The sequence below is a fragment of the Coffea arabica genome, chromosome 3c, assembly GCF_036785885.1.
Source record: "Coffea arabica cultivar ET-39 chromosome 3c, Coffea Arabica ET-39 HiFi, whole genome shotgun sequence".
NCBI classification, from domain to species: Eukaryota; Viridiplantae; Streptophyta; class Magnoliopsida; order Gentianales; family Rubiaceae; genus Coffea; species Coffea arabica.
In genome coordinates, this window is record NC_092314.1 from 15,644,421 (window position 1) to 15,668,653 (window position 24,233).

The following is a 24,233-nucleotide window of genomic DNA, read 5'->3' on the forward strand; positions in this document are numbered from 1 at the left end:
ATCAAATCAATAAGCCACAATTTCCCACCTATACTCATAAAAACCACTTTCAATCTTAATTAAAAAAAAAAAGAAAAACTCTAAAAATAGCTTAAAATTACTCCCCACCCCAGCACGCGGGAGGCGAGGGCGATAATAAAATTGGCGCGCAAAATACAATCAGCTCATTTTCCTCCATTCTCATTCCTTTCTGCCCTCCCAGATTCCCCCAAATTGTGCCCAAAATCCCCAAATCAAAACCCTAAATTTTTCGCCCTAATTCACTAAAAGCAGAATTCTCTCGGAAATAACTTGGCAAATCAGGTAAGCCCTGCCCCCCTCTGAAGAAATTCTCTAAATTTCTTACTGGGTCTGCTGATTATAATTTGCTGCGATTTTATTGCTATACAAGTCTGTTGTGATAGAGTTAAAGTAGTGGTTATTTAAGGAATCGGAAAGTTCTACCTTTTCATTCTTGTTTTTTTTTTAGAGCAAGTATTCCAGAGATTTTGATGGAGTCCACAATCATTATTATTTTTTTTTTTAAGATTTACGCAAATTATCAATGCTTGCAATCTTTGGCGAAAGTCGAAAGCATCTCAGGGAATTGATAAACTTGCTACGTTTATACTATTGGTGCGTTGAATGATGGGCGAAGACTACAAACTTTGAAGGGCTTATTTTCATCTTCGCATTTGTGGGCGTTTCTTAATATGGCAAATTATTATGATATTGATGATGTTTTAGCTGAACAGGAGGTAAATAGAAAAAACTTGATTTCTTATTGCTTTGTACATCTATGTTATCTTTTGGCTTTTTACTAATTGTTGAAGTTTTCTGTTTTTTCAATTGGGGCAAAAAAAAAAAGTTTTTACCAGTTTTATTCCAGCAAGGAGCGGAGGGGGTCGGGTTATTTGATTCTGGTGATGATGCGAATGAGGTGATCTGTCAGTCATTCTGGGGTAGAGGGGTGAGTCTATGCATGTTATGTTTGTGCATTTGTGTTGATGTGATTGTTTCTCGTAATTTCAGGTTGAAGCTGGTGCAAAAGTAGAGTTGCCATTTTGTCTAGCTCGAGATTTACATGTGAGAGGAGTGGTCGCCATTGACGTTCCACCATACTTCAGAAAAGTGTAAAACTTATCAGACTACTAGTTGATATCTTCTTTCTTCTTGTTGGTTTTGTTCTGTGGACAAATTCCTCCGATTTTTGTCAAGGGAAGTGCTACAGTATAATGGTATTTTAGTAGGTCTTCACTAAAATGTGGTTCATGATCCATACTTTAGAATCTGGCTTGCTCTACATGTTCTCATACTTCATGAAGACAATGCAACAAATCACAATAACTTTTATTGCATTTAACTGCAGACTTAGCTAATGAATAGTATTTGATATAATGATGTGATGGATGATGTTTTCCTTCATTTTCTGTAGATGCCATCTTATTTAGTCTCTCAAGCAGCTGGTTTGTTAAAAAGGTCGATTTTATTTACCTGATGATTTTACAGGATGAGTGGCTTGAATCAAATAATTGCATGTTGTGCTTTTTGGAATCACTTGAAGTTCTCCAAATGCGTTGTGACTTCTGGAATGCCTTTAGTTGTCTGTGAAAGTTATATAAGCTCGATTTTGGTCAATTTATATCATTTGAGGTTTCCATCAGTTCTAGGACACGCAAGGAAATTGAAGCTGATGCTGCACATGTGGATCTAAGAAGTCGATGCCAATATTTCTATGAACTAGGACTAAAAATAGCACCACTGTAAGTTTCTTGTTTATATTTTAGTCAATACCTGCTAATATTCGACTTGTGAATCTGGTTTTGAAGTACCTTTTCCCGGTCACAGACCTCCATACAACCAAGATCCACCAGAAAATTGTAAGATATAAAGATAGAGATATTACGTCATGTAAAAATATCTCGTTCAGTTGAATACAAGAATGGAAACACAAGGGCATCACGCTAATCTTCATATTGAGCATAGTACCAATTTTGTTCCTTCAACATAAAAAAATATCATGCTAATATTATGTAGTTAAGCATAGTACCGATTTTGTTCCTTCAACGTCAAAAAATTGGCAGGTTGTTGATGTTAGCTTTGTTTAATCAGACCACAATGTATTTGAGCGCATGCTAATGGCATCTATAATGAACGTTGATCGGCTAGGTTTTAAGTATAGGTGGCAAACAAATCCATTTATCTAAATTTACCCATACCCACCCATAAATAGATGGATATGGGTATCTTAAGTTTTTGCATATAGGTATAAATGGGTTACCAAGTAATACCCATTTATTAAATGGGTTACCCAGTAATACCCATTTATTAATGAGTATTACTGGGTAACCCATCAAACCCAATTAACCCATTTAGAGTTGTCTTTCCCCAAGTCTCCTCTCTTTCCCTATCCATTTTTTTTTAGATTCTTCATTTTGTCATGATGTTAACTACTTTTGTTTCATTATTATTATTATTTGTTGATTTTATCTTATCATTTTATTTTCTCTTAGTTTGTTAACTTGCTCATTTTTCAGCATTACCAATTCATGACAAGTTTTAGCCGCTTTTCCTATCATTCCAAAATAAAATTTTAAATTTACACACGAAAAAATGCTAGGGGTTCAAAATTTTTGGGTTAAGTTTTTATATTAACTTTTATAGTACTTAGTTCAAATTTTTGTATTCTTATTGTTCAAATATTAAATAGTATATAATTTTGTGACATAGAGTACGGATGGGAAAAAAACTGATAATTAGGCTTATTGAGCATTATAAGTAAATATTTAAAACTAATGGTGGGTGGAAAGAGTGGTATAAATTGATAACTTAGTTTGCAAAAATAAATTTAAATGAGTTTATAAAAAGTTAAAATAAATGGGTTATAAATGGGTAATTGGGCTAATACCCATCTAATTAAATAGGTATAAATGGGTTGACTCACTTATACCCATTACCCCTTTTAACCAACCCAAACCCGCCCAACTCACCTATTTTGACACCTCTAGTTTTAAGAAATGTATTTTGATTTTGTTGTTGAAATTTTTAGAAACAGAACTTAGCCTGATCAGATGTTGCTAACAGTTTTCCAGCTGAAAGCATCATGAAGATGGTTAAATGTTAAAAAGTTTGTGGCTGTGCAAGAGAAACAAAATGTCAAAGATAAAAGTTTGGTATAAAATTAAAATGGAAATATGCAGGAACTGTATGGCTTTGCAAAGGCTTGTTGACATTGACAATAACTTCATTTGGGCAGAAAATGTGCGTGCTACATGGTTGCATATATTAAACATGTTAGGTGCTTTGTCCTGTTCTTTTGCGCTTGCACTTTTTCAGAACCTTTTGGCATAAAATGCATCACCTTATAGGAGCAACAAGAATAGCAGTCTGTTTAGCCAATGTGCTGAGGAAAGCTATCTTAGTCTTTCCTCTAAAGGAGTAGTTGCACTCCTTGGATTGCATTGACATGAAAAAGACCCTGATTTCCTTTACCTCATCATATCCTGAGTAATGAACAATGTGAACAAAAAAGAAAAATATGAAAGATAAGAAATCCAATCTAGTGAAACAAATTTTAAGTTGAAGAATTATGATTAAACCATTGTTCTTCACCTCCTTCTACTTCCCTTTTCTTAATGCCTAATTCCTTGCCATTTGCTTGCATATGATTGCAAGGTTTTTGTATAGAATATGCCTGTCTAGTTTTCAGCAATAGGTACATCGTATTTGCAAGAAATGTATTGGTTTTTATTTTTGTGATATGATAATAATTTTTTTCTTTCTCTTTTCTTCTGATACAACAATAATATTTTTTTGGGAGCCAACAAGGAATAAAAAGAAATAATTGGGACAGCATTGTGACTCATTGGCTACTAGCCATCTTATTGAGAAAGACATTCATAATCAATAACAGTGTTTCTGGAAGTGCCTCCTAGGATTTTATAAGGCTCTGTAAGTATAGTGGGTGTAGATTGGTCTATGTGTGAGAGGAACTAAAGCAGAGAATGAGATAAGGAAGAACTGGCCATGAGTGGGTGACAGATGTCTCCGTTTTTATTAAATTCTCCAGATCTACTTTTCTGGTTGTTCACGGTTGGGAAAAAATAAGTAAAAACAATAAACAGAAGAAAGAAAACAGAACTCCGGTAAGTTGGCTCCGTAAGTTATTTTACACCCGAAGATAGTGAATGAATTTCTGCTGCAAATCATTTTCCTAGCCTTAAAAACCGACAACATGAGACAGATGAAAATATCTTCTAGAAATTATTATTGCTCCAATCAAACTCACGTACTTTAATCTCTCTCTCTCTCTCTCTCGCTCAGGAATTAAATCTGAAGACTTGATTAATTCCTACCACTGATTATACACGATATTAGTGGCTTACCATATTATTGGGTTTATTCTTGATAAACAGGGCTGGTGACAAAAGCATTGGACCTTTCCTCCTAGTTGCATTTCAGACCAGATATAAGGAGGTTCTTGTAAAGGCACATACTGCTGCATCTGCAGTGGCTTCCAAGCACTTGACACTTCTAACAAATGAAGAGGTTAAATGTAAGATGAATACAATCAGTTGATAGTTTCGTTTTATATGTGTTCCTTCTCTATTGCCTTTTATTTTTTTTCTCTTTAGAATCTAATGTTTTGAATATTGATCCTATGGCTATTGTTTTTTGAAGTATGCGAAGCTGGTCAATCATCGACAGCAGCATTCAAGAAGTGGCGGATGGGAGCGCCAAGATTGCAAAAAGCTCCTGTTCTTGGTAGGAAGAGGAAACCAATTGAATAGGTGCTGTTTGTTATATTGTGTAATGGATGGATGTCATTACACGAATGCCACTGTAGGTAAGAGATTAATGAGAATATTCAATTATGTTCTTAAGTAGGTCAGGAATCTGGAGAATAATTTTGATGCTAGCTTATGCAGTTTTATTTAATGCAACAAATTATTCTAGGTATCAGAAAATTTAAAGACAATCTTCAATACTGTTCGTAGTTCCTTATTGCCTCCCATTTTCTTTCTTGTTTGCCACTAAGGTTGTTACTTTGAAATATGCCTAAAAGTGCTGTACAAGTACTGATAATATAGCCATTCTGACAGAGTATAATGTGCATGTCAAATCCAATTTCCAGCAATATGCAACTAATTTTTATTGCCTTTCCCTGCTTGGTATGACTGAATGATTGCAACACCATTGTTCCACCAAAGAGCTTGCTTCTTCAAGTTTTGTTTTTTGAGTAACTTCACATGTATTTTGGGTGCATTGACCATTAAAATTCATACTGAAGGTGTAAATTAAAAACTGAACGATGAAATTGGGAAGCATAATTACCTCTGTATGTCATTTTTGTTAAGCATTGATGAATTCAGATTTGCATACTCAACTTTTCCAGGCTCAGCAGTCTTTCTTTATTCAAACTGTTCTGAGTCTCTAGGTTGGTTTTCAAAAAGAAAACTGGCAGCTCTCAGTCAAATTTAACATTTGAGTTCTTTCAATCTGACTTCTTTGTTGTTTGTAGAATTCTGGGTAATGTGCTTTATAGCAAATTGATGTTGTTGAAAGACTGTACAGATTAATATAAGAAGTTGTGCTCTAGATAAAGCTGAACTTTGAAATAGGTACTAAAAATAATTCAGGTGCGGAATTTACTTTTCATTTGTGGATGAATCCCCTAGAGGTGAATTGGCTGTAAGCCTAACCTATAAGACAGTGCTTTATTCAGCATTGCCAGTGTATCTATTAAGTCTACTGTTGATTTGTCAAGCCACAGCCGCAATTCTTGATTTTGTAGAGCACAATTTTAATCCCGCATCGAACAATGGCAAGGAAAAGTCGGTTGCTGAAGGTTATAAATAGAGGGCTCCTGTGAAGGTTTGATTTGCATCACTTAAGAGAGTTATATGGACTATTAGGTTCTTGAGTCATCTAATTCATTTATAGTCAAATATTTTAGGTTCTCTTGTTTTGTGTTTAGGAATATTTCCTAAACCTTTTATAAGTGCCTTTTGGATTATGAACCACTTTCCTACGGCTTTTATATTTTTTTTTCATAGTAGAAATCCTCCGCCCGTGGATGTAGGTCAATTTGACCGAACTACGTAAATCTTCTATGTCTTTTATTTGCTTTGTTATTTTGTCTTTATTGGGTTGCCACAATCCTTTTATATGGTCGGTTTTACCGCCTAATTATTATATGATTGGTTATATCGCCGATTTTGTTCTAATTTTAGTTTGTTAGGACTGGCCCAAGAATAAACAAACTAAAGTTAGAACAAAATAGGCGATATAATCGATCATATAATACTTAGGCGGTAAACACCAGCCATATAATGATTAGGCGGTAAAACCGACCATATAAAAGGGTTGTGGCAACCCAATAAAGACAAAATAACAAAGCAAATAAAAGACATAGAAGATTTACGTAGTTCGGTCAAATTGACCTACGTCCACGGACGGAAGACTTCTACTATGAAAAAGAAATACAAAAGCCGTAGGAAAGTGGTTCCTAGTCCAAAAGGCACTTATAAAAGGTTTAGAAAATATTCCTAAACACAAAACAAGAGAGTCTAAAATATTTAACTACAAATGGGTTAAATGATTCAAGAAACTAATAGTCCATATAACTCTCTTGAGTGGTGCAAATCAAATCTTTATAGGAGCCCTCTATTTATAACTTTCAGTAGCCGACTTTTCCTTGCTATTGTTCGATGTGGGATTAAAATTGTGCCACACAAATCAAGAATTGCGGCTGTAGCTTGACAAATAAACAAATCTCCACCTTGGCATAATTTTTAGTCTCACCATGGATAATAGCAAAACTGCTCCATCTTCTCCACATAAGTTTCAATGGGCCAAATCACATACAACGAACACAATCAAGTCCAAGCACTGCTTGAAATTATAAACTGGAAGAGGTTTCGTAAACATGTCAGTTGGATTGTTCTTGGTATTGATTTTCTGAATAAGGACCTTTCCTTCAGCAATGATATCCCGAATGAAGTGATACTTCACATCAATGTATTTCGTCCTCTTATGATACATCTGATATTTAGTCAAGTGTATGGCACTTTGACTATCACAGTAAATAACAGTAACATCTTGATGTAGACTAAGCTCGCTAAATAAACTCTTCAACTACAAGGCTTTTTTAATTGTCTCGGTCAAAGCTATATATTCTGCTTCTGTAGTAGACAAAGTTACGACAGATTGTAGAGTACCTTTCCAACTAACAGCACAACCACCAATGCAAAATACATAGGCTGAAAGTGATCTTCTCATGTCAAGATCTCCAGCGTAGTCTGAGTCTACAAAATCAACCAAAGTGTTATTATTTCTTCCAAACTCCAAATATGTATTTGAAGTACCTTGCAAGTATCTGAGAATTCACTTCATAGCCTGCCAATGTGCTTTACCAGAGCAAGACATATCTGCTAATAACACTAACTGCATGTGAGATATCTGAACGAGTACAAACTATTGCATACATAACACTGCCGACTGCACTGGAATAAGGAACCCGTGCCATATAATCTTCTTCTTCATCTGATTGTGGTGATTGAGCAGCTAATAGTCGAAAATGGCTAGCAAGAGGAGTAGATACTGGTTTAGTATCTTTCATATCAAAATGTTCCAAGACTTTTTCAAGGTAATTTTTCTGGGTCAAAAACAACTTCCATACTCCTCGATCTCGCTTGATATCCATGCCAAGAATTTTCTTAACTGCTTCCAAATCTTTCATTTCAAAATCACTATTTAACTGCAGTTTGAGAGTGTGAATTTCTGACAAATTCTTGGCAACAATGAGCATATCATCAACATAAAGCAGCATATAAATGAAAGAATCATCATTTAACTTTTGAAAGTAAACACAACTATCATACATGCTTCTCAAATAACTATGACCCAACACAAAGGAATCAAACCTCTTATACCACTATCTTGGAGACTGTTTCAATCCATATAAGGATTTCTTCAATAAGCAAACATGGTCTTCCTTACTTTTAATTTCAAAACCTTGGGGTTGTTTCATATAAATTTGTTCTTCAAGTTCGCCATGCAAGAAAGCTGTCTTAACATCAAGCTGCTCTAACTCCAAATCATACATGACAACTAAAGCAAACAAAACACGAATAGAACTATGTTTAACAACAGGTGAAATAATTTCATTAAAATCAACACCTTGCACCTGACTATAGCCCTTTGCAACTATTATGTTTTATACCTTGCATTTTCAACCCCTGGAATACCTTCCTTTTTCTTGAAAACCCACTTGCAATCAACTATTTTTTTATTTGATGGCAACTTTATAGGAACCCAAGTTTCATTTTGATGGAGAGATTCAATTTCTTCATTCATCGCAATCAATCACTTTGCAGAATCATCACAAGAAACTGCTTCTGAATAAGTGGAAGGCTCACCAACTGCATCAGTTTCTTCTGCAACAGACAAAGCATATGTAACTAAATTTGCATATCTTTGATGGTCGAATGTCTCTTCTTTGTCTATCTGTAGCTATAGAATACTCCACTTCTTCTGAACTATCTTCAACAGTAGATTCATGTGCATCTACCGGTACTTTTTGAATAGAAGATTTGGTCTGAGAAGAACCAGAACTGCCAAATATCAAGTTCCACTTGCTTTTGTGTACTATTAGTAGTACAAGGACTAGAAGATTCCTTCTTGCAAGATAACATATACAATTCATCAAAAGTCACATCTCTACTGATCACAAATTTTGGGGATTTGGAATTAGGACACCATAATTTGGTGATGTCTGTATCTGACAAAGATGATGTTGAAACAGCAACACCTATAACAGTAGATCCCTGCAAAATATATAAAGTACCAGATCTATGTGTTTTCATAACAACAAGAGCATCTCGAGTGATTTTGAGAATTTCATCTCCATCTGAATACCTGCACCCAATAAACTCAAGAGTGCCCAAAGAGATGAGATTTTTCTTCAAATTTGGAACATGTCTAACATCTGTGAGTGTTCTCACAATACCATCATACATTTTAATTCGGATTGTGCCTTTGCCAACTTTACAAACGGCGTTATTACCCATTAAGACAACTTCACTTTCAGTTGATTCATATGTTGAAAACCAGTCCCTATTGGGACACATATGATACAAACAACCCGAATCTAAAATCCATTCACTGTTAGACCTAAAATTATTTTTCGTTGCACAGAAAATGGTTCCATCATTCTCATCAACTGCTATACTAGGTTCAGCGGATTCAGTATTTTTCTCAACAAATTTTTTCTTTTGCTTTTCTTTATTTTTCAATTTAAAACAATCAGAGATAGCATGACCCTTCTTTTTATAATAGTTGTACATCACATTTTTATGTCTGGACTTGGATCTACTTCTATTTTCTGTGTTTCTTTTTTTAGATTTACCCCGAACAAACAAGCTATCGGCTTGACTTCCACTAGTTTTTCCAGTAATATCCCTATCTATCTGCTCTTTAGATTTTAATGCAGATTTAATTTTTCGATACGAAATTATTTTCTTTCCATAAATCATAGTATCACGGAAATACTTAAAGGATTGAGGAAGGGAACACAAAAGTAATAGGGTCTGATCTTCGTCATCAATTTTTGAATCTATATTCTCCAAATCCATAATAATGGAATCAAATTTATCAAGATGGGAGAGTATAGATATACCTTCAGACATCCAAAACATATACATACTCTGCTTCAGATATAGTCGATTCTCGACTGTCTTTTCACATACAAGGCTTTTAATTTATTCCACATAGCCTTGACCGAAGTCTCCGTTGCTATCTCACGCAATACCTCATCGGAGAGATTTAAGATTATGATGGATCTGGCCTTCTTATCCATATCGGCGAAATTCGCATCCTTTACATCTTCTAATTTTTTCTCAAATCCCTGAATTGCCAAGTTAACTCCGTCTTGAACCAAAATGGCCTCCATCTTGAGTTGCCACATGCTGAAATTGACATTCCTGTCGAATTTCTCGACAATCGTCTTTGTTACCGTAATTGTTGTCACAAAATCTGTAACTTGAAATTTACTTCAAAAAATTGGTCAAATAAATATGCAAGTCTCGTGACCCGACCCCATAGGATGAGCGGACCCCATGGGATGAGTAGGTCCCACGAAATGAACGGGTCCAATGAGATAAACGGGCTCCATAGGTTGTTCGGGCCTCATAGGATGAACGGGCTCCACAGGATGAACCTGTCTTACAAAAAATATATCAACCAACTCTGATACCAATTTGTAAGGACTGGTCCAAGATTAAACAAACTAAAGTTAGAACAAAATATGCGGTATAATCGATTATATAATGATTAGGCGGTAAAATCGACCATATAAAAGTGTTGTGGCAACCCAATAAAGACAAAATAACAAAGCAAATAAAAGACAGAAGATTTACGTGATTCGGTTAAATTGACCTACGTCCATGGTGGAGGAGGAGTAATATTTCTACTATGAAGAAGAAATACAAAAGTCGTAGGAAAGTGGTTCTTATGCCAAAAGGCACTTATAAAAGATTTAGGAAATATTCCTAAACGCAAAACAAGAGAGTCTAAAATATTTGATTACAAATAGACTAGATGACTCGAGAAGCTAAAAGCGCATATAACTCTCTTGAGTGATGTAAATCAAACCTTCATAGGAGCCTTCAATTTATAACCTTCAGCAGCCGACTTTTCCTTGCCACTGTTCGATGTGGGATTAAAATTGTGTCACACAAAATCAAGAATTGCGGCTGTAGCTTGACAAATCAACAAATTGCAGTTGTGGGGCCCAATTACGAGACTTGCATATTTGTTTGACCAGTTCAACCTATGGGGTTCATTTATCTCGTGGGGCCTGCTCACCCTGTGAGGCTTACTTACGAGACTTGCATATTTGTTTGATCAGTTTTTGAGACAAACTTCAGGTTACAGATTTTGTGGCAACAATGACGATAACAAAGACGGTTGTCAAGAAATTCGACAGGAATGTCAATTTCGGCATGTGGCAGCTCAAGATGGAGGCCATTCTTGTTCAAGACGGAGTTGATCTAACGATTCACGGAATCGAGAACAAACTAGAAGATGTAAAGGATGCGGATTTCGCCGATATGGATAAGAAAGTTAAATCCAGCATAATCTTAAATATCTCCGATGAGATATTGCGTGAGGTAGCAACAGAGATTTCGACCAAGGTTATGTGGGATAAATTAAAAGCCTTGTATGTGAAAAAGACAGTTGAGAATCGGCTATATCTGAAGCAGAGTTTGTATATATTTCGGATGTCTGAAGGTATATCTATACTCTCCTATCTTGATAAATTTGATTCCATTATTATGGATTTGGAGAATATAGATTCAAAAATTGATGATGAAGATCAGACCCTATTACTTTTGTGTTGCCTTCCCCAGTTCTTTAAGCATTTTCGTGATACTATGATTTATGAAAAAGAAACAATTTTGTATCGGAAAATTAAATCTGCTCTAAAATCTAAAGAGCAGATAGATAGGGATATTATTGGGAAAACTAGTGGGAGTTAAGCCGATGGCTTATTTATTTGGGGTAGATCCGAAAAGAGAAACACAGAAAATAGAAGTAGATTCAAGTTTAGACATAAAAATGTGGTGTGCCACTATTGTAAAAAGAAGGGTCATGTTATCTCTGATTGCTTTAAATTGAAAAATAAAGAAAAGAAAAAGAGAAAAAAAAGTGAGACCACCGAGGCTAGTATTGCAGTTGATGAGAATGATGGAACCATTTTCTGTGCAACGGAAAATAATTTTAGGTCTAACAATGAGTGGATTATAGATTCGAATTGTTCATATCATGTGTCCCAATAGGGACTGATTTTCAACATATGAATTAACTGAAGGTGGAGTTGTCTTAATAGGTGACAACGGCGTTTGTAAAGTTGTTGGTAAAGATACAATCCGAATTAAAATGTAAGATGGTATTGTGAGTACGCTTACAGATGTTAGACATGTTCCAGATTTGAAGAAAAATCTCATTTCTTTGAGCACTCTTGAGTCTATTGGATGTAGGTATTCTGGTGGAGATGGAGTTCTCAAAATCACTAGAGGTGCTCTTATTGTTATGAAAGCACACAGATATGGTACTTTATATATTTTGCAGGGATCAACTGTTACAGGTGCTGCTGTTGTTTCAACATCATTTTTGTCAAATACAGACATCACCAAATTATGGCATATGCTTTTGGGATATATGAGCGAAAAAGACTTGGGCATATTGAGCAAAAGAGAACTTCTTTGTGGACAAAGTATCGGGCCATTGGAATTCTATGAACATTGTGTTTTTGGGAAGCAGAAAAGAGTCAGCATCAGTTCACCAGCAATTCACAAGATAAAATGTACTCTTGATTACATTCATTCAGATCTATGGGATCCTTCTCGTGCTCCTTCTAAAGGTGGTGCCAGGTACATGTTGACTTTAATTGATGAGTATTCAAGGAAAGTTTAGGTATATTTTTTAAGCATAAAAATGATGTTTTCTTAACTTTCAAGCAATGAAAAGTTTTGATTGAAAAACAAATAGAAAAACATATTAAGCGGTTGAGAACAGATAATGGCATGGAATTTTGTGGAGGTGAATTTGATAGATTTTGCAAAAATGAAGGAATTGTTCGGCATCACACTGTCAGGATGACGCCTAAACAAAATGGTGTGGTAGAACGTATGAACAGAATGCTTTTGGAGAGAGCAAGATGTATGATCTCTAATGTAAGGTTTGACAAACGACTTTTGGGCAAAGGCAATCAATATGGCCTGTTATATTGTCAACCGTTCTCCTTCTGCATTTCTTGATTTCAAAACTTCTGAGGAGCTTAGGTCAGGTACTCCTGCTGATTACTCAAATATAAAAATTTTGGGGTGTCCAGAATACATGTACGTAAATGATGGAAAATTGGAGTCTATGGTTAAAAAGTGCATTTTTCTTGGGTATGCTTTTGGGGTGAAAGGATACAGATTATGGTGTCCTAATTTCAAATTTTCAAAATTTGTGATCAGTAGAGATGTAACTTTTGATGAATTGTCTATGTTATCTTCCAAGAAGGAGTCTTCTAGTCCTTGTACTATTAATAGTACAAAGAAGCAGGTGGAGTTTGATATTTGGCAGTTCTGGTCCTTCTCAGACCAAATCTTCTATTCAAAAAGTACCAGTAGATACACCTGAATCTACTGTTGAAGATAATTCAAAAGAAGAGGAGTATTCTATAGTCAGAGATAGACAAAGAAGAGACATTCGACCACCACAAGGATATGCAAATTTAGTTACATGTGCTTTGTCTGTTGCAGAAGAAACTGATGCAGTTGGTGAGCCTTCCACTTATTCAGAAGCAGTTTATTGTGATGATTCTGCAAAGTGATTGATTGCGATGAATGAAGAAATTGAATCTCTTCATCAAAATGAAACTTGGGTTCTTGTAAAGTCGTTGTCAAATAAGAAAATAGTTGATTGCAAGTGGGTTTTCAAGAAAAAGAAAGGTATTTCAGGGGTTGAAATTGTAAAATATAAAACATAATTAGTTATAAAGGGTTATAGTCAGGTGCAAGGTGTTGATTTTAATGAAGTTATTTCACCTGTTGTTAAACATAGTTCTATTCGTGTTTTGCTTGCTTTAGTTGCCATGTACGATTTGGAATTAGAACAGCTTGATGTTAAGACAGCTTTCTTGCATGACGAACTTGAAGAATAAATTTATATGAAGCAACCCCAGGATTTTAAAATTGAAAGTAAGGAAGATCATGTTTGCTTATTGAAGAAATTCTTATATGGATTGAAACAGTTTCCAAAACAGTTGTATAAGAGATTTGATTCCTTTATGTTGGGTCATGGTTATTTGAGGAGCATGGATGATAGTTGTGTTTACTTCCGAAAGTTAAATGATGATTTTTTCATTTATTTGCTACTTTATGTTAATGACATGTTCATTGCTGCCAAGAATTTGTCAGAAATTCATACTTTGAAACTGCAATTAAATAGTGAATTTGAAATGAAAAATTTGGGAACAGCTAAGAAAATTCTTGGCATGGATATCAAGAGAGATCGAGGAGTAGGAAAGTTATTCTTGATCCAGAAAAATTACCTTAAGAAAGTCTTGGAGCGTTTTGGCATGAAAGATGTTAAACCAGTATCTACTTCTCTTGCTAGCCATTTTCGGCTATCTGTTGTTTAATCACCACAATCAAATGAAGAGGAAGAATATATGACACGGGTTCCTTATTCCAGTGCAGTCGACAGTGTTATGTATGTAATGGTTTGTATTCGTCCAGATATCTCACATGCAGTCAATGTTGTTAGTAGATATATGTCCTACACTGGTAAAACACATTGGCAGGCTGTGAAGTGGATTCTCAGATACTTGCGAGGTACTTCAAATGCATGTTTGGAGTTTGGAAGAAATAATAACACTATGTTGGGGATCTTGACAAGAGAAGATCACTTTTTGGCTATGTATTTTGTATTGACGGTTGTGCTGTCAGTTGGAAAGCTACTCTACAACCTCGTAACTTAGTCTACTATAGAAGCAGAATATATGACTGTGACTGAGACAATCAAAGAAACCTTGTGGCTAAAGAGTTTATTTAGCGAACTTAGTCTACATCAAGATGTGACTGTTATTCACTGTGATAGTCAAAGTGTCATACACTTGACTAAAGATCAGATGTATCATGAGAGGACGAAACATATTGATGTGAAGTATCACTTCATTCGGGATATCATTGCTTAGGGAAATGTCCTTATTCAGAAAATCAATACTAAGGACAATCCAGCCGATATGTTTACAAAACATCTTCCAATTTACAAGTTCAAGCAGTGCTTGGACTTGATTGGTGTTCATTATTGGTGATTTACGCCCATTAGAGCTTATGTGAAGAAGGTGGAGTAGTTTTATTATTGTCGATATTGAAACTAAAATTATGTCAAGGTGGAGATTTGTTGATTTGTCAAGCCACAGCCGCAATTCTTGACTTCAAGCTACAGTCGCAATTCTTGATTTTGTGTGGCACAATTTTAATCCCATATCGAACAATGGCAAGAAAAAGTCGGCTGCTGAAGGTTATAAATAGAGGGCTCCTATGAAGGTTTGATTTGCACCATTTAAGAGAGTTATATGAGCTATTAGTTTTTTGAGTCATCTAGCCCATTTTTAGTCAAATATTTTAGGCTCTCTTGTTTTGTATTTAGGAATATTTTCTAAACCTTTTATAAATGCCTTTTGGTTTAAGAACCACTTTCCTACGATTTTTGTATTTCTTTTTCATAGTAAAAATATTGCTCCTTCTCCGCCCGTGGACGTAGGTCAATTTGACCGAACCACGTAAATCTTCTGTGTCTTTTATTTGCTTTGTTATTTTGTCTTTATTGGGTTGTCATAACCCTTTTATATGGTCAATTTTACCGTCTAATTATTATATGGCTGGTATTTACCGCCTAATCATTCTATGGTCGGTTATATCGCCTATTTTGTTCTAATTTTAGTTTGTTTATTCCTGAACCAGTCCTAACATCTACCTAGCAGTGATCATTTTCAAAGAGTGACTGAATATACCTGTTTGATCGTCTGAATTATGACACTAAACTTGTTAGACATGCAAGCATCTGCTGAAGTACTTTGATTTTCCTTTTGGGTGATGTGTTTGGGCAATTAACTTGTTATGTTTGTAGAAAGGTTGTGATACTGTGATAAAAAAAAATTTTACGTCAATTCTTTTATACGATAAGCTCATGTTCTTGTTTTGTGTTTTGATTAATTATTTTTCATGCATTTGTTTATCCTAATTTCTGTCTTCACAGTCTATGTATAGAGTGGCTGTGTTCTGTAGGATACCTTTCGTTGTCAGGTTCATCAAACTTCAATTTTATGCCATAGTGGGGTACCATTAAGGTTGGTACCCGCACCTAGTTTCCTGTAATGGATCTTTTTTGCTTCCGTATAAGTAGCAAATCATATGTGGTACTTTAGCCCACATAAGTTGAACATCTCGACATGGATCCAAACTTTTATTTTCTGTTGTGAGTAATTACTTTGAGACCGATACACAATTAATTGATGCTCTCTTTACCTTTATTCTGAATTGTTCCCTAGCATTGAAATATTATGTAAGATCTGAATTTTCTATGAACTTTAGCCCTGATATGAATGTATTTTGGGAGCTGTTTTCAAGTTTCGTGTGCTTGTGCCATTTTCATTTTTTTCTGATGTCGGTTTGATTTGAATTTAATGCTTTTCGTGTGAAAATATTTGTAGTGGAACTCATTTCAATGAAAATGTTTGTTTTTCTGTTATATTTTTACTTCTTGGTTAAATTTTTAATATTTCTTTAACACTAATATCCATCACAACAATCCCCAAAATTATCCCATTCCACTTCACAGCCATCTCCTACTCCATCTTAATTAAATCGTTCCCCTTAGTCTTGTCCTCTGCTTGAAATTCAAATCCAAATCATTGCTTTTCTGTTGAAAATCACTCACCTAAGCTTCCTCAAACATATTTAGTGGGGGAATGGGGAGAGGTTCGTTGGCTATAATTATGATCATTGGAAGGGGAAGGGAGGGAGGGAGGGGAGGAGGGCAGAGAAGAGTGAATAGGGAAGTAGTGCCATTGAAGACGAGGCTTTGGTGGCTGGCAATGGAATTGTTGGTGGGGTATCCAATGGTAGGCCAGTTTCTCACCTTGGTCTTGTGCTTTACTGCATTTGCCAGAGTTCTACTGGTATCAGTTTCTGTCTCTGTCCTTTCCTAGTCTTAGCCATGTGGAAAACTTCAGGGGATCTTCTGTAAGTTGTTTTGTGTTGGGATATGTAAGTAGAAAATATTTTCCAGGGTTTTAATGCTGTCGAAAACTAGAAAAGTGGGATAACATTTTCCTGAAAATATTTTATCCCCAATATCTTAGTTTTCAATAAGGTTGAAAGACAAATTAAGTTAAAGGAGCTCATCCAAGCTTGGTTTGTCAACTAACCAATCCAAAGATTTATTGTTCCTTAACTTTGAAGGCATGACTTGATAAGCATAAAATTTTGGATTTGACATACCGATCACATTACTTGAGCTTGACTTGATAAAAGCTCGTTTGAGTGTTGTTCAATGAAAACAGAAGCTAAATTTAGCGCAATGCCAGGCTTGTTAAGTAAACAGACAAGCTGAAACACTTGACATTCAGCTTGGTTAGGCTCATTTAAGTCTAGTGTGTTCAGACTGTAATTGAAGTTTTTTGATAAGAGTAACAAGATTAAATAAGTACTGCTTGTTTGTGGACTTATTTAAAACGGTTCATTATTTTTAATCTTCTGCCTGTGTTTGATAGGTTGTCAGTCACAAGTTTTTCTGCATTTAAAAATTATCAATTCACCAATCTGTTGGAAATAGTTCCATTAGAATATTAGAAGCCTTTTTTCTTCTGGTGACAAGTTTGTGCTGACTGTAATACGCTTAGAAGCAGGAAATTGTGTTTTTTTTTCAATTTTCTTTTAATTTCTGTTGTATGCTAATGTTTATGGCGTAGCTTACAAATTTGAAGTAGGTCTGTGCTGAAGTCCCCACTTCTGTTGTATCTAGTTCTGGTTCTTAGTACTACAGTTATCCTGAATTTAGTTCACATGCTTTTAACTGGGAATTACTTGGGTTGTAACTATTTAACTAAGGCAGGCTAAGGATTAGGTTTTTTCTGTTGTCACTTTTAAATTTTCTCAATTGTCTCTAACTACACAAGCTAAAATAATACAACAATCCTAGCTAAATAAAATTTCTCCAATCCAAAAACCTTGATAATCTATGTAAATAAACTTGGGAGTTATATGTCAATTATTTCTTTTTTGGTCCAAGGGAAAGTTTAAACCTTTTAAGAAGAGAAGTAAAATGCACTTACATTTTCACTCCACCGTTCTCACCTATTCCATAGCCGCTCGAGACCCTCCACCACATATTCAGGGAAGTTTCGCTGTTCCGTTTGCTTTCTTTGCTTTATGATCTCCATTGAGGACAATGTCGGATTTAGGTGTGGGGGAGAGTTATGGTATAGCTAGTATTTCTACTTTTTAGTTTTTAGATGTTTTTCCTTTATTTCTTGTTATTTGTTCTATTTTTCTTTTTACTTTCATTAGTGATCAACACTTTTGTGACTACCAAGGTTTGATGATGGTTGTTGACTCTAATTCTGCTATTGTCAAATTTTAGTAATAAAAGTGTATCAAGCTAATGTGGTTGAGTCCAAGAACATCTTTTTAGTGAATATCGGTGATTGTTTGACTCTTATAATTTTTGGTTAACTTTTCTAGGCATAGGAAATGATTGTTCGTATTTTCATGTGAATTGGTTCAGTTATTAACTTTAGTTTTTCATGTTTGAAGAAATAAGGCTAGTTGCTGCTATTCTTGTTTTGAGCTTTTGTGTTATCTAGCTGTAAATAAAAGTTGACTGTACTCCGTTAGTTGTTACTACTGAGTAACCGAAGATTTTCACCAAAAGTGTCGATTCTCGCGTCAAAAAGTAGTAATTGCTATGAGTACGTGGTCGCGTAGCGATAGGAGTTGAGTAACCGGACTCTTTCATCTGACAAATGTTGGAGTTCGCGTCAAAAGACTCTAATGGTTAGAGACTAAGTCTTTTATTACTATTGAAACAAAAGAGAAAAATAGAAAAGTGTGATAAAAAGGTGAAGGTTGTGTCAGTAGGTGATAAAAGTCAGCTTGTCGATTTGTGAATTTAATGTTGAGATTTTGGTTAATAGTTAGACCATTTGCGGATGAATGTTGAGCGACTATTCCTTTTCCTTAGATTAATTAACCTTAAATTGGAGAAGTTTGTGGTTTAGAAACTAATAGGGATGGTGTTTCTTGGATCTTGACCATTGATGCTTGATATGTTTTTTTCTAGGTATATTGGCAATAAGGTAGATGGAGTAATAGCCATTGTCAAATATTGGTGTTTGGTTGCTGTTCTCATGCTTGAGAACAAGTATGGTTTAGGTGTGGGAGGAATTGACAGGTTATAATTTTATCATTTATTTTATAATTAATTTCCTCTATTATCTTGAGTAGAACACAAATACCATAAAAATGTGTCAATTTGACGATTATCAGGGAAGAGTATTGGTAGCAGTCAACAAAGGGAGAATAAGTCAACTCTGCTTCATTACTCCAGGGGCACTTTTGGAATATTGAAACTTTTTCCCTTTTTTATAATTGCCGAAGAGAGCGAAGAGGAGAGAGGACTGGAGTCTTCCTTTTCTCCTCTGAAATGCTGCAAGAGCAGGAATTAGATAGGAAATAGGAGCAAACAATTGGGACTACTTTTGGTTTAGGTTTTTTATTTTTATTTTTCTTCCTCTAATAGTTCTCTCCCTGTGTATGTCAGGGGCAATTGGAAGACTTAATCATTCTCGTAGTTTTGTTATTCTTTCATTATTCGAACGAATTGAATTTTTCAATCGAAAACAATGGCTGTGTCTGTTTCTTCAACTTTATGTGGGTTTTTCTCATCAAAGATAAACTAAATCCCTTTTTCTAGTCAAGGAACGATGGAGGTTTTGGTGCATCTAAAAATTCATGGCTTAACCTCAAGTTGGCTTCATGACATGATTATGAGGTTAGGCAGAAGATGCACTGGTTTCAAGTCTTACTCATATTCTCATTGGCTGGACTATTTATGCTTTTCACATATGTAGTGGTGCAGAGCATTCAATTCATCAATCTCAATGGGAAAATCAATGAAGATGTTGAGGCACAAGTGCCTCCAAAGACGATATCGGTGAAAAAGTTGCCACCAAAACCTAAAACTTGGTTGGATAGATTTGTTCTGGGACTAGGGTACATTGAACCAATCTACAAAGTTTAGGATAAATTTTGGGTTTTAGTGGTAACTTTTCCACTGATATCGTTTTTGGAGGCACTTGTGGATCAATATCTTCATTGGTTTCTCCATCGAGGCTGATGGATTGAATGCTCTGCACCACTACATATGTGAAAAGCATAACAGTCCAGCCAGCGAGAATATGAGCCAGATTTGAAACCAGTGCATTTTCTGCTTAACCTCATAATCACATCATGAAGCCAACTTGATGTTAAGTCATGAATTTTTAGATGCACCAAAGTCTCCATCGTTCCTTGACTAGAAAAAGGGATTTAGTTCATTCTTAATGAGAAAAGTCCACATAAAGTTGAAGAAACAGATACGACCATTGTCTTCGATTGAGAAAACTCAGTTCGTTCGAATAATGAAAGAATAACAAAGCTACGGAGAACGATTAAGTCTTCCAATTGTCCCTGACATACGCAGGGAGAGAACTACTAGAGGACGAAAAAGAAAAGTCAAAAAACTCAACTAAAAGTAGTTCCAATTGTCTACTCCTATTTTCTATTTAATTGCTGGTCTTGCAGCGCTTCAGAGGAGAAAAGAAAGACTCCAGTCCTCTGTCCTCTTCGCTCTCTTCGGCAATTATCAACAAGGGGAAAAGTTTCAATATTTCAAAAGTGTTCCTGGAGTAATAAAGCAGAGTTGACTTATTCTCTCTTTGTTGACTGCTGCAAATACTCTTCCCTGATAACCGTCAAATTGGCACTTTTTTATGGTATTTGTGTTTCACTCCCTGTAATAAATACAAATTTTCAAAAGTGAGTAGAATTTGACAATTGCAACCTATCAGAAGTAAAAAGGGGAGGTCTTGAGATCAAACGAAATAGAGAACTCAATAATTAGCTAATATGCTTACCAGAGGAGTGGAGTCTTGGGATAAGATATAGGTCGATTCAAAAGGCCCCAGTGTTAGTACGAAACTTTGTCGGCGTAGTAATAGAAGTACAAGCTATATCTATCTATTACTAGCATGATTCTGGCCGTGCAATACCCACTGATATGATCAAACAACTTAATCACAGCTGGGCAATCAGGACCATATATGTATATATATGATATGACCAACTGAAAAATGAAGAGGTAAACAATGAATATGCAAATCACAACCATAGATTACATAAACTCAAACATTCATGTCTTAGCAAAACACACACTTCAGTTCAACCCACAGTTACATATTAGGGGGTTTTAATAGGCTTCATTGCCTATTGAGTTACAACATTGATGGTTAAACCATTCATAGATATATTAGGATCCATTACTTTCTAAGTCAAAAGAATAATGGATCATAATATAATTCAAAAGGCATTGTCTAAGCAATCAAGATAGTCATCAAGGCAATGAACAAAAGATATAACAAAAGTGCAGAAATCAGGCATATCAGTCTTCCTTTGCTTTAGGTTTCTTGGCTGGACTGTCTTTGATATTTGCAGGTGGACCATACGATTTTGCAGGTTCTTTGGCAAACTCTTCAGCAGCCTTTGTTGGTTGTTTAGGATCTGTGTCTGCTGGTAGATCTTCTGGAAATTCAAGGCTTCTTTTTGCTCCACTGGTTGCAGATGTCTGGCTGTCTTTGTAAGAACTGGCTCCAGCAATTTCTTCAAGTACCAACTTTGTGCTTGGTGTGAACAATTGATCCTTTGATGATGTTTCTGCATGCCTTGCTGATGAACTGCCAAGTTCAGAAAAAACTTGAGTGTTTTCTGGAAGTTCTAGAGGAAGGGGACGGTCTGATAGTTTAGCTGCAGTATAAGCTTTGATGACAGTATTCTTTCTCTGCAGCTGACCTTGGAAAGGAGTCTCATAGGATTTCAGAAAACAGACCACTGTGTACTTTTTCAAAGCATCATTAAGTTTAGTATCTATTTGAAAGCCCTGCACCAGAAAAATTTTTTAGTTAGGTTCAGTGAATTCCTTTCTATGTATATCTGTATTTATGCCTGAATATAAGACAGAAAATTCATACTTACATCTTCTTGTGCTTGTTTAAGCTGCAATGGAGTGAACTCAATCAAATTTTCAGCATCTTCTCCAGATATAATGCAGTGTATTGAGCTCGAAGCATCAATTATAATAATTGGAATGCGAGCCCTTTAATTGAGTGGAGGAATTAAGATTAATATATGGCAACAAATGCGAATAATATTTAATTTAGAAGCATAAGTTAATGATCTAACCTGAGTTCAACTTCAGTTTGCTGTTTGCATGAAGGACAGTGGATGATCCAGTCAATGTCAGCATTCACAATTTTGTGACAATTCGCACAAGCTGTAGTCCAATATTTGCTGAATCCATATGCAAGTTTGACAGTTCCTTGCACCCAAGCTGCCTTTTGCTGAGGCAGGCAACCGTGAATGGTATTTGAATGTGAATTAGATAATAAATAGTTATATTTAAGCAAAATTGTAGAATAACAATATAGTACTTACAACTGGAAATGATGCCTGAAAATTGTTGATTGCTTTGATATCTTCTTCATTTGGAGGAGGAAGTAAATAGTTTGCATCATTGTATGTTTTAGCATCAAGCAAATTCCTGATTTCTTCCTTGTTCAAGCTGAACCTGAATGATTATGTTCAGAGCACAAATACAAAATTTATCAGTAAAATAAGTTGATAATTTATGGAAAAAACTAAAAAGAAAATTATACTTACCATTGCCTCAAAGATAGCTCATCTGGGAGTGGAGGACTGATCAGAATTCCAGATGAATACCTTGTAGTGAATGACAAAGCTGTAAAAATGATGAAATGGTTTAGTAATTATAACATTAAGTACTTAAAAGACACACAATAAAAAAATCATAATGCATAATGAAAAAATTACTATTGAATGTGGTCACTTTAACACGGAGAGCTATGATTAGAGGGGCAGTGCTAATCATGTCTGCTATTTTGCTCCCTTCATCATGTTCAAATTCATTCCAGATAGTCATAAGCATGAGTTTCTTCCTGTCAGGTATAACAAATAAATTATAACTACTGCAATTAATCTAAAATGAGTTAATAAAATAGTAGTATTCAGGTTTGATTACTCTTCATTCACTATTATAATGTCTCTAGAAATAGAATCTGGATCTAGCTGCTTTATTGGGAATGCGTGAATGACAAAGCCTCTAATATCTGAAACAAAAGTGTTGATATGAATGTAAGAAATCAATAAAATGTCAAATGACTGTCAAGTAAATTAAAAAATAATGTAACAAAAATTACTGCAAAGGTTATCTGAATCAGCATATTTGTGCAGATCAGAGAAGTTTGTCAGCTCAAATATGCAAGGCAACATAGGTGGCACAGGTTCAGCATAATTTTCAATCAAAGTCTTGTAGTTCAAAATCCAGGAGCATTCATAAGTCCCAACTCTGTATGTTGGGTCAGCAGGAACCACAATTGCATTAGAAACATAATATCGTTGATAAGGCTGCAGAAATTTGCTGAAGGTCTTGATGTGTTGTTCATAAGTCACAACAGAAACTTTTGTTCCCTGATTAGGATTAGGAAAAGTTAGTTATATATATATTATGAGTTATAGCTATAACTATAATGTTTTTGGCTAACATTATATTTATGACACAGAAATTAAAATTATAGGAATGAATACTTTAATAGTTAGGCGAGTATTCACTTGTAATCAAACTATAGTTCTGATATCAGTAGATGAAACTATGGTTCGTATAGATGAAAAGGTTAACTGCCATAAGTATGTCAATTGTTCCAGTTCATTAGTCCTATGCAAATTTAGATAATTAACATATTATACTCCCACATGCTGTCTGGTACAGCCTGTCTTGATGACCAGCAGAAATATGCAATTTTTCCTCCCCTTAAGCTTTTACAATTTCATTATCTGTTTAGTGTGTGTGTTTTTTGTGAGATGTAATAAGCAATAATATAACAGGGTAAACTGGAATTGCATATGTATATGTTTGTGATATGCTCATAACAAAGGTTTGTAATGCTAGAATAACTTCAGTATAAGGTAACCAACACTTGATAACAAACATGTATCTAAATATGCTGATAAGAAGGTTATTCCCATGTTATTGGGTTTTTTTTTGGGGGGGGTTCGAAGGAAGTTCATGGAGCAGGAGCTACTCTTGACCAGATACTCTTTTTTTTTTTTGATGTCACAGATTGAGAACATTCTTCTTTTTCTTCTGGACCAACAAAGCCTACTTGCTAGCTGGATAGAAAAACTTAATGAACAGCAAGATTCCCTTCAGGAGCAGGTTGATATAAGTAAGATGTCAGAGTTCTAAATTCACTGATTACTATGTCAAAAGTGGTGCTAATCATCCTTATTCTCAGCTTCAGCAAGTTTTCAACCATGTGGTAATGAAGAGGCAAATCATAAAATGTTCGTTTACAGAATCTAAAA

The 24,233-nt window shown here is 35.1% G+C and overlaps 1 protein-coding gene across 2 annotated transcripts; it reads left to right on the forward strand.

The window, feature by feature from the left end:
• The first annotated feature begins 47 nt into the window (after positions 1–47).
• Positions 48–21,847, forward strand: LOC113734792 (uncharacterized). Of its 2 annotated transcripts, XR_011841611.1 has the most exons (8): positions 48–303; positions 528–737; positions 848–919; positions 1,012–1,112; positions 1,644–1,742; positions 4,395–4,534; positions 4,660–4,825; positions 21,312–21,847. XR_011841611.1 is itself a non-coding variant. In XM_027261472.2 (7 exons), the coding sequence occupies exons 2-7, from the start codon at positions 693–695 to the stop codon at positions 4,767–4,769; spliced, it is 567 nt and encodes a 188-aa protein (XP_027117273.2). In that variant the 5' UTR covers positions 50–303; positions 528–692; the 3' UTR covers positions 4,770–4,979. The 2 variants fall into 2 exon arrangements, 1 of the variants encoding a protein (XP_027117273.2); XM_027261472.2 differs by lacking the exon at positions 21,312–21,847 and having other exon boundaries at positions 50–303; positions 4,660–4,979.
• Positions 21,848–24,233: the final 2,386 nt, after the last annotated feature.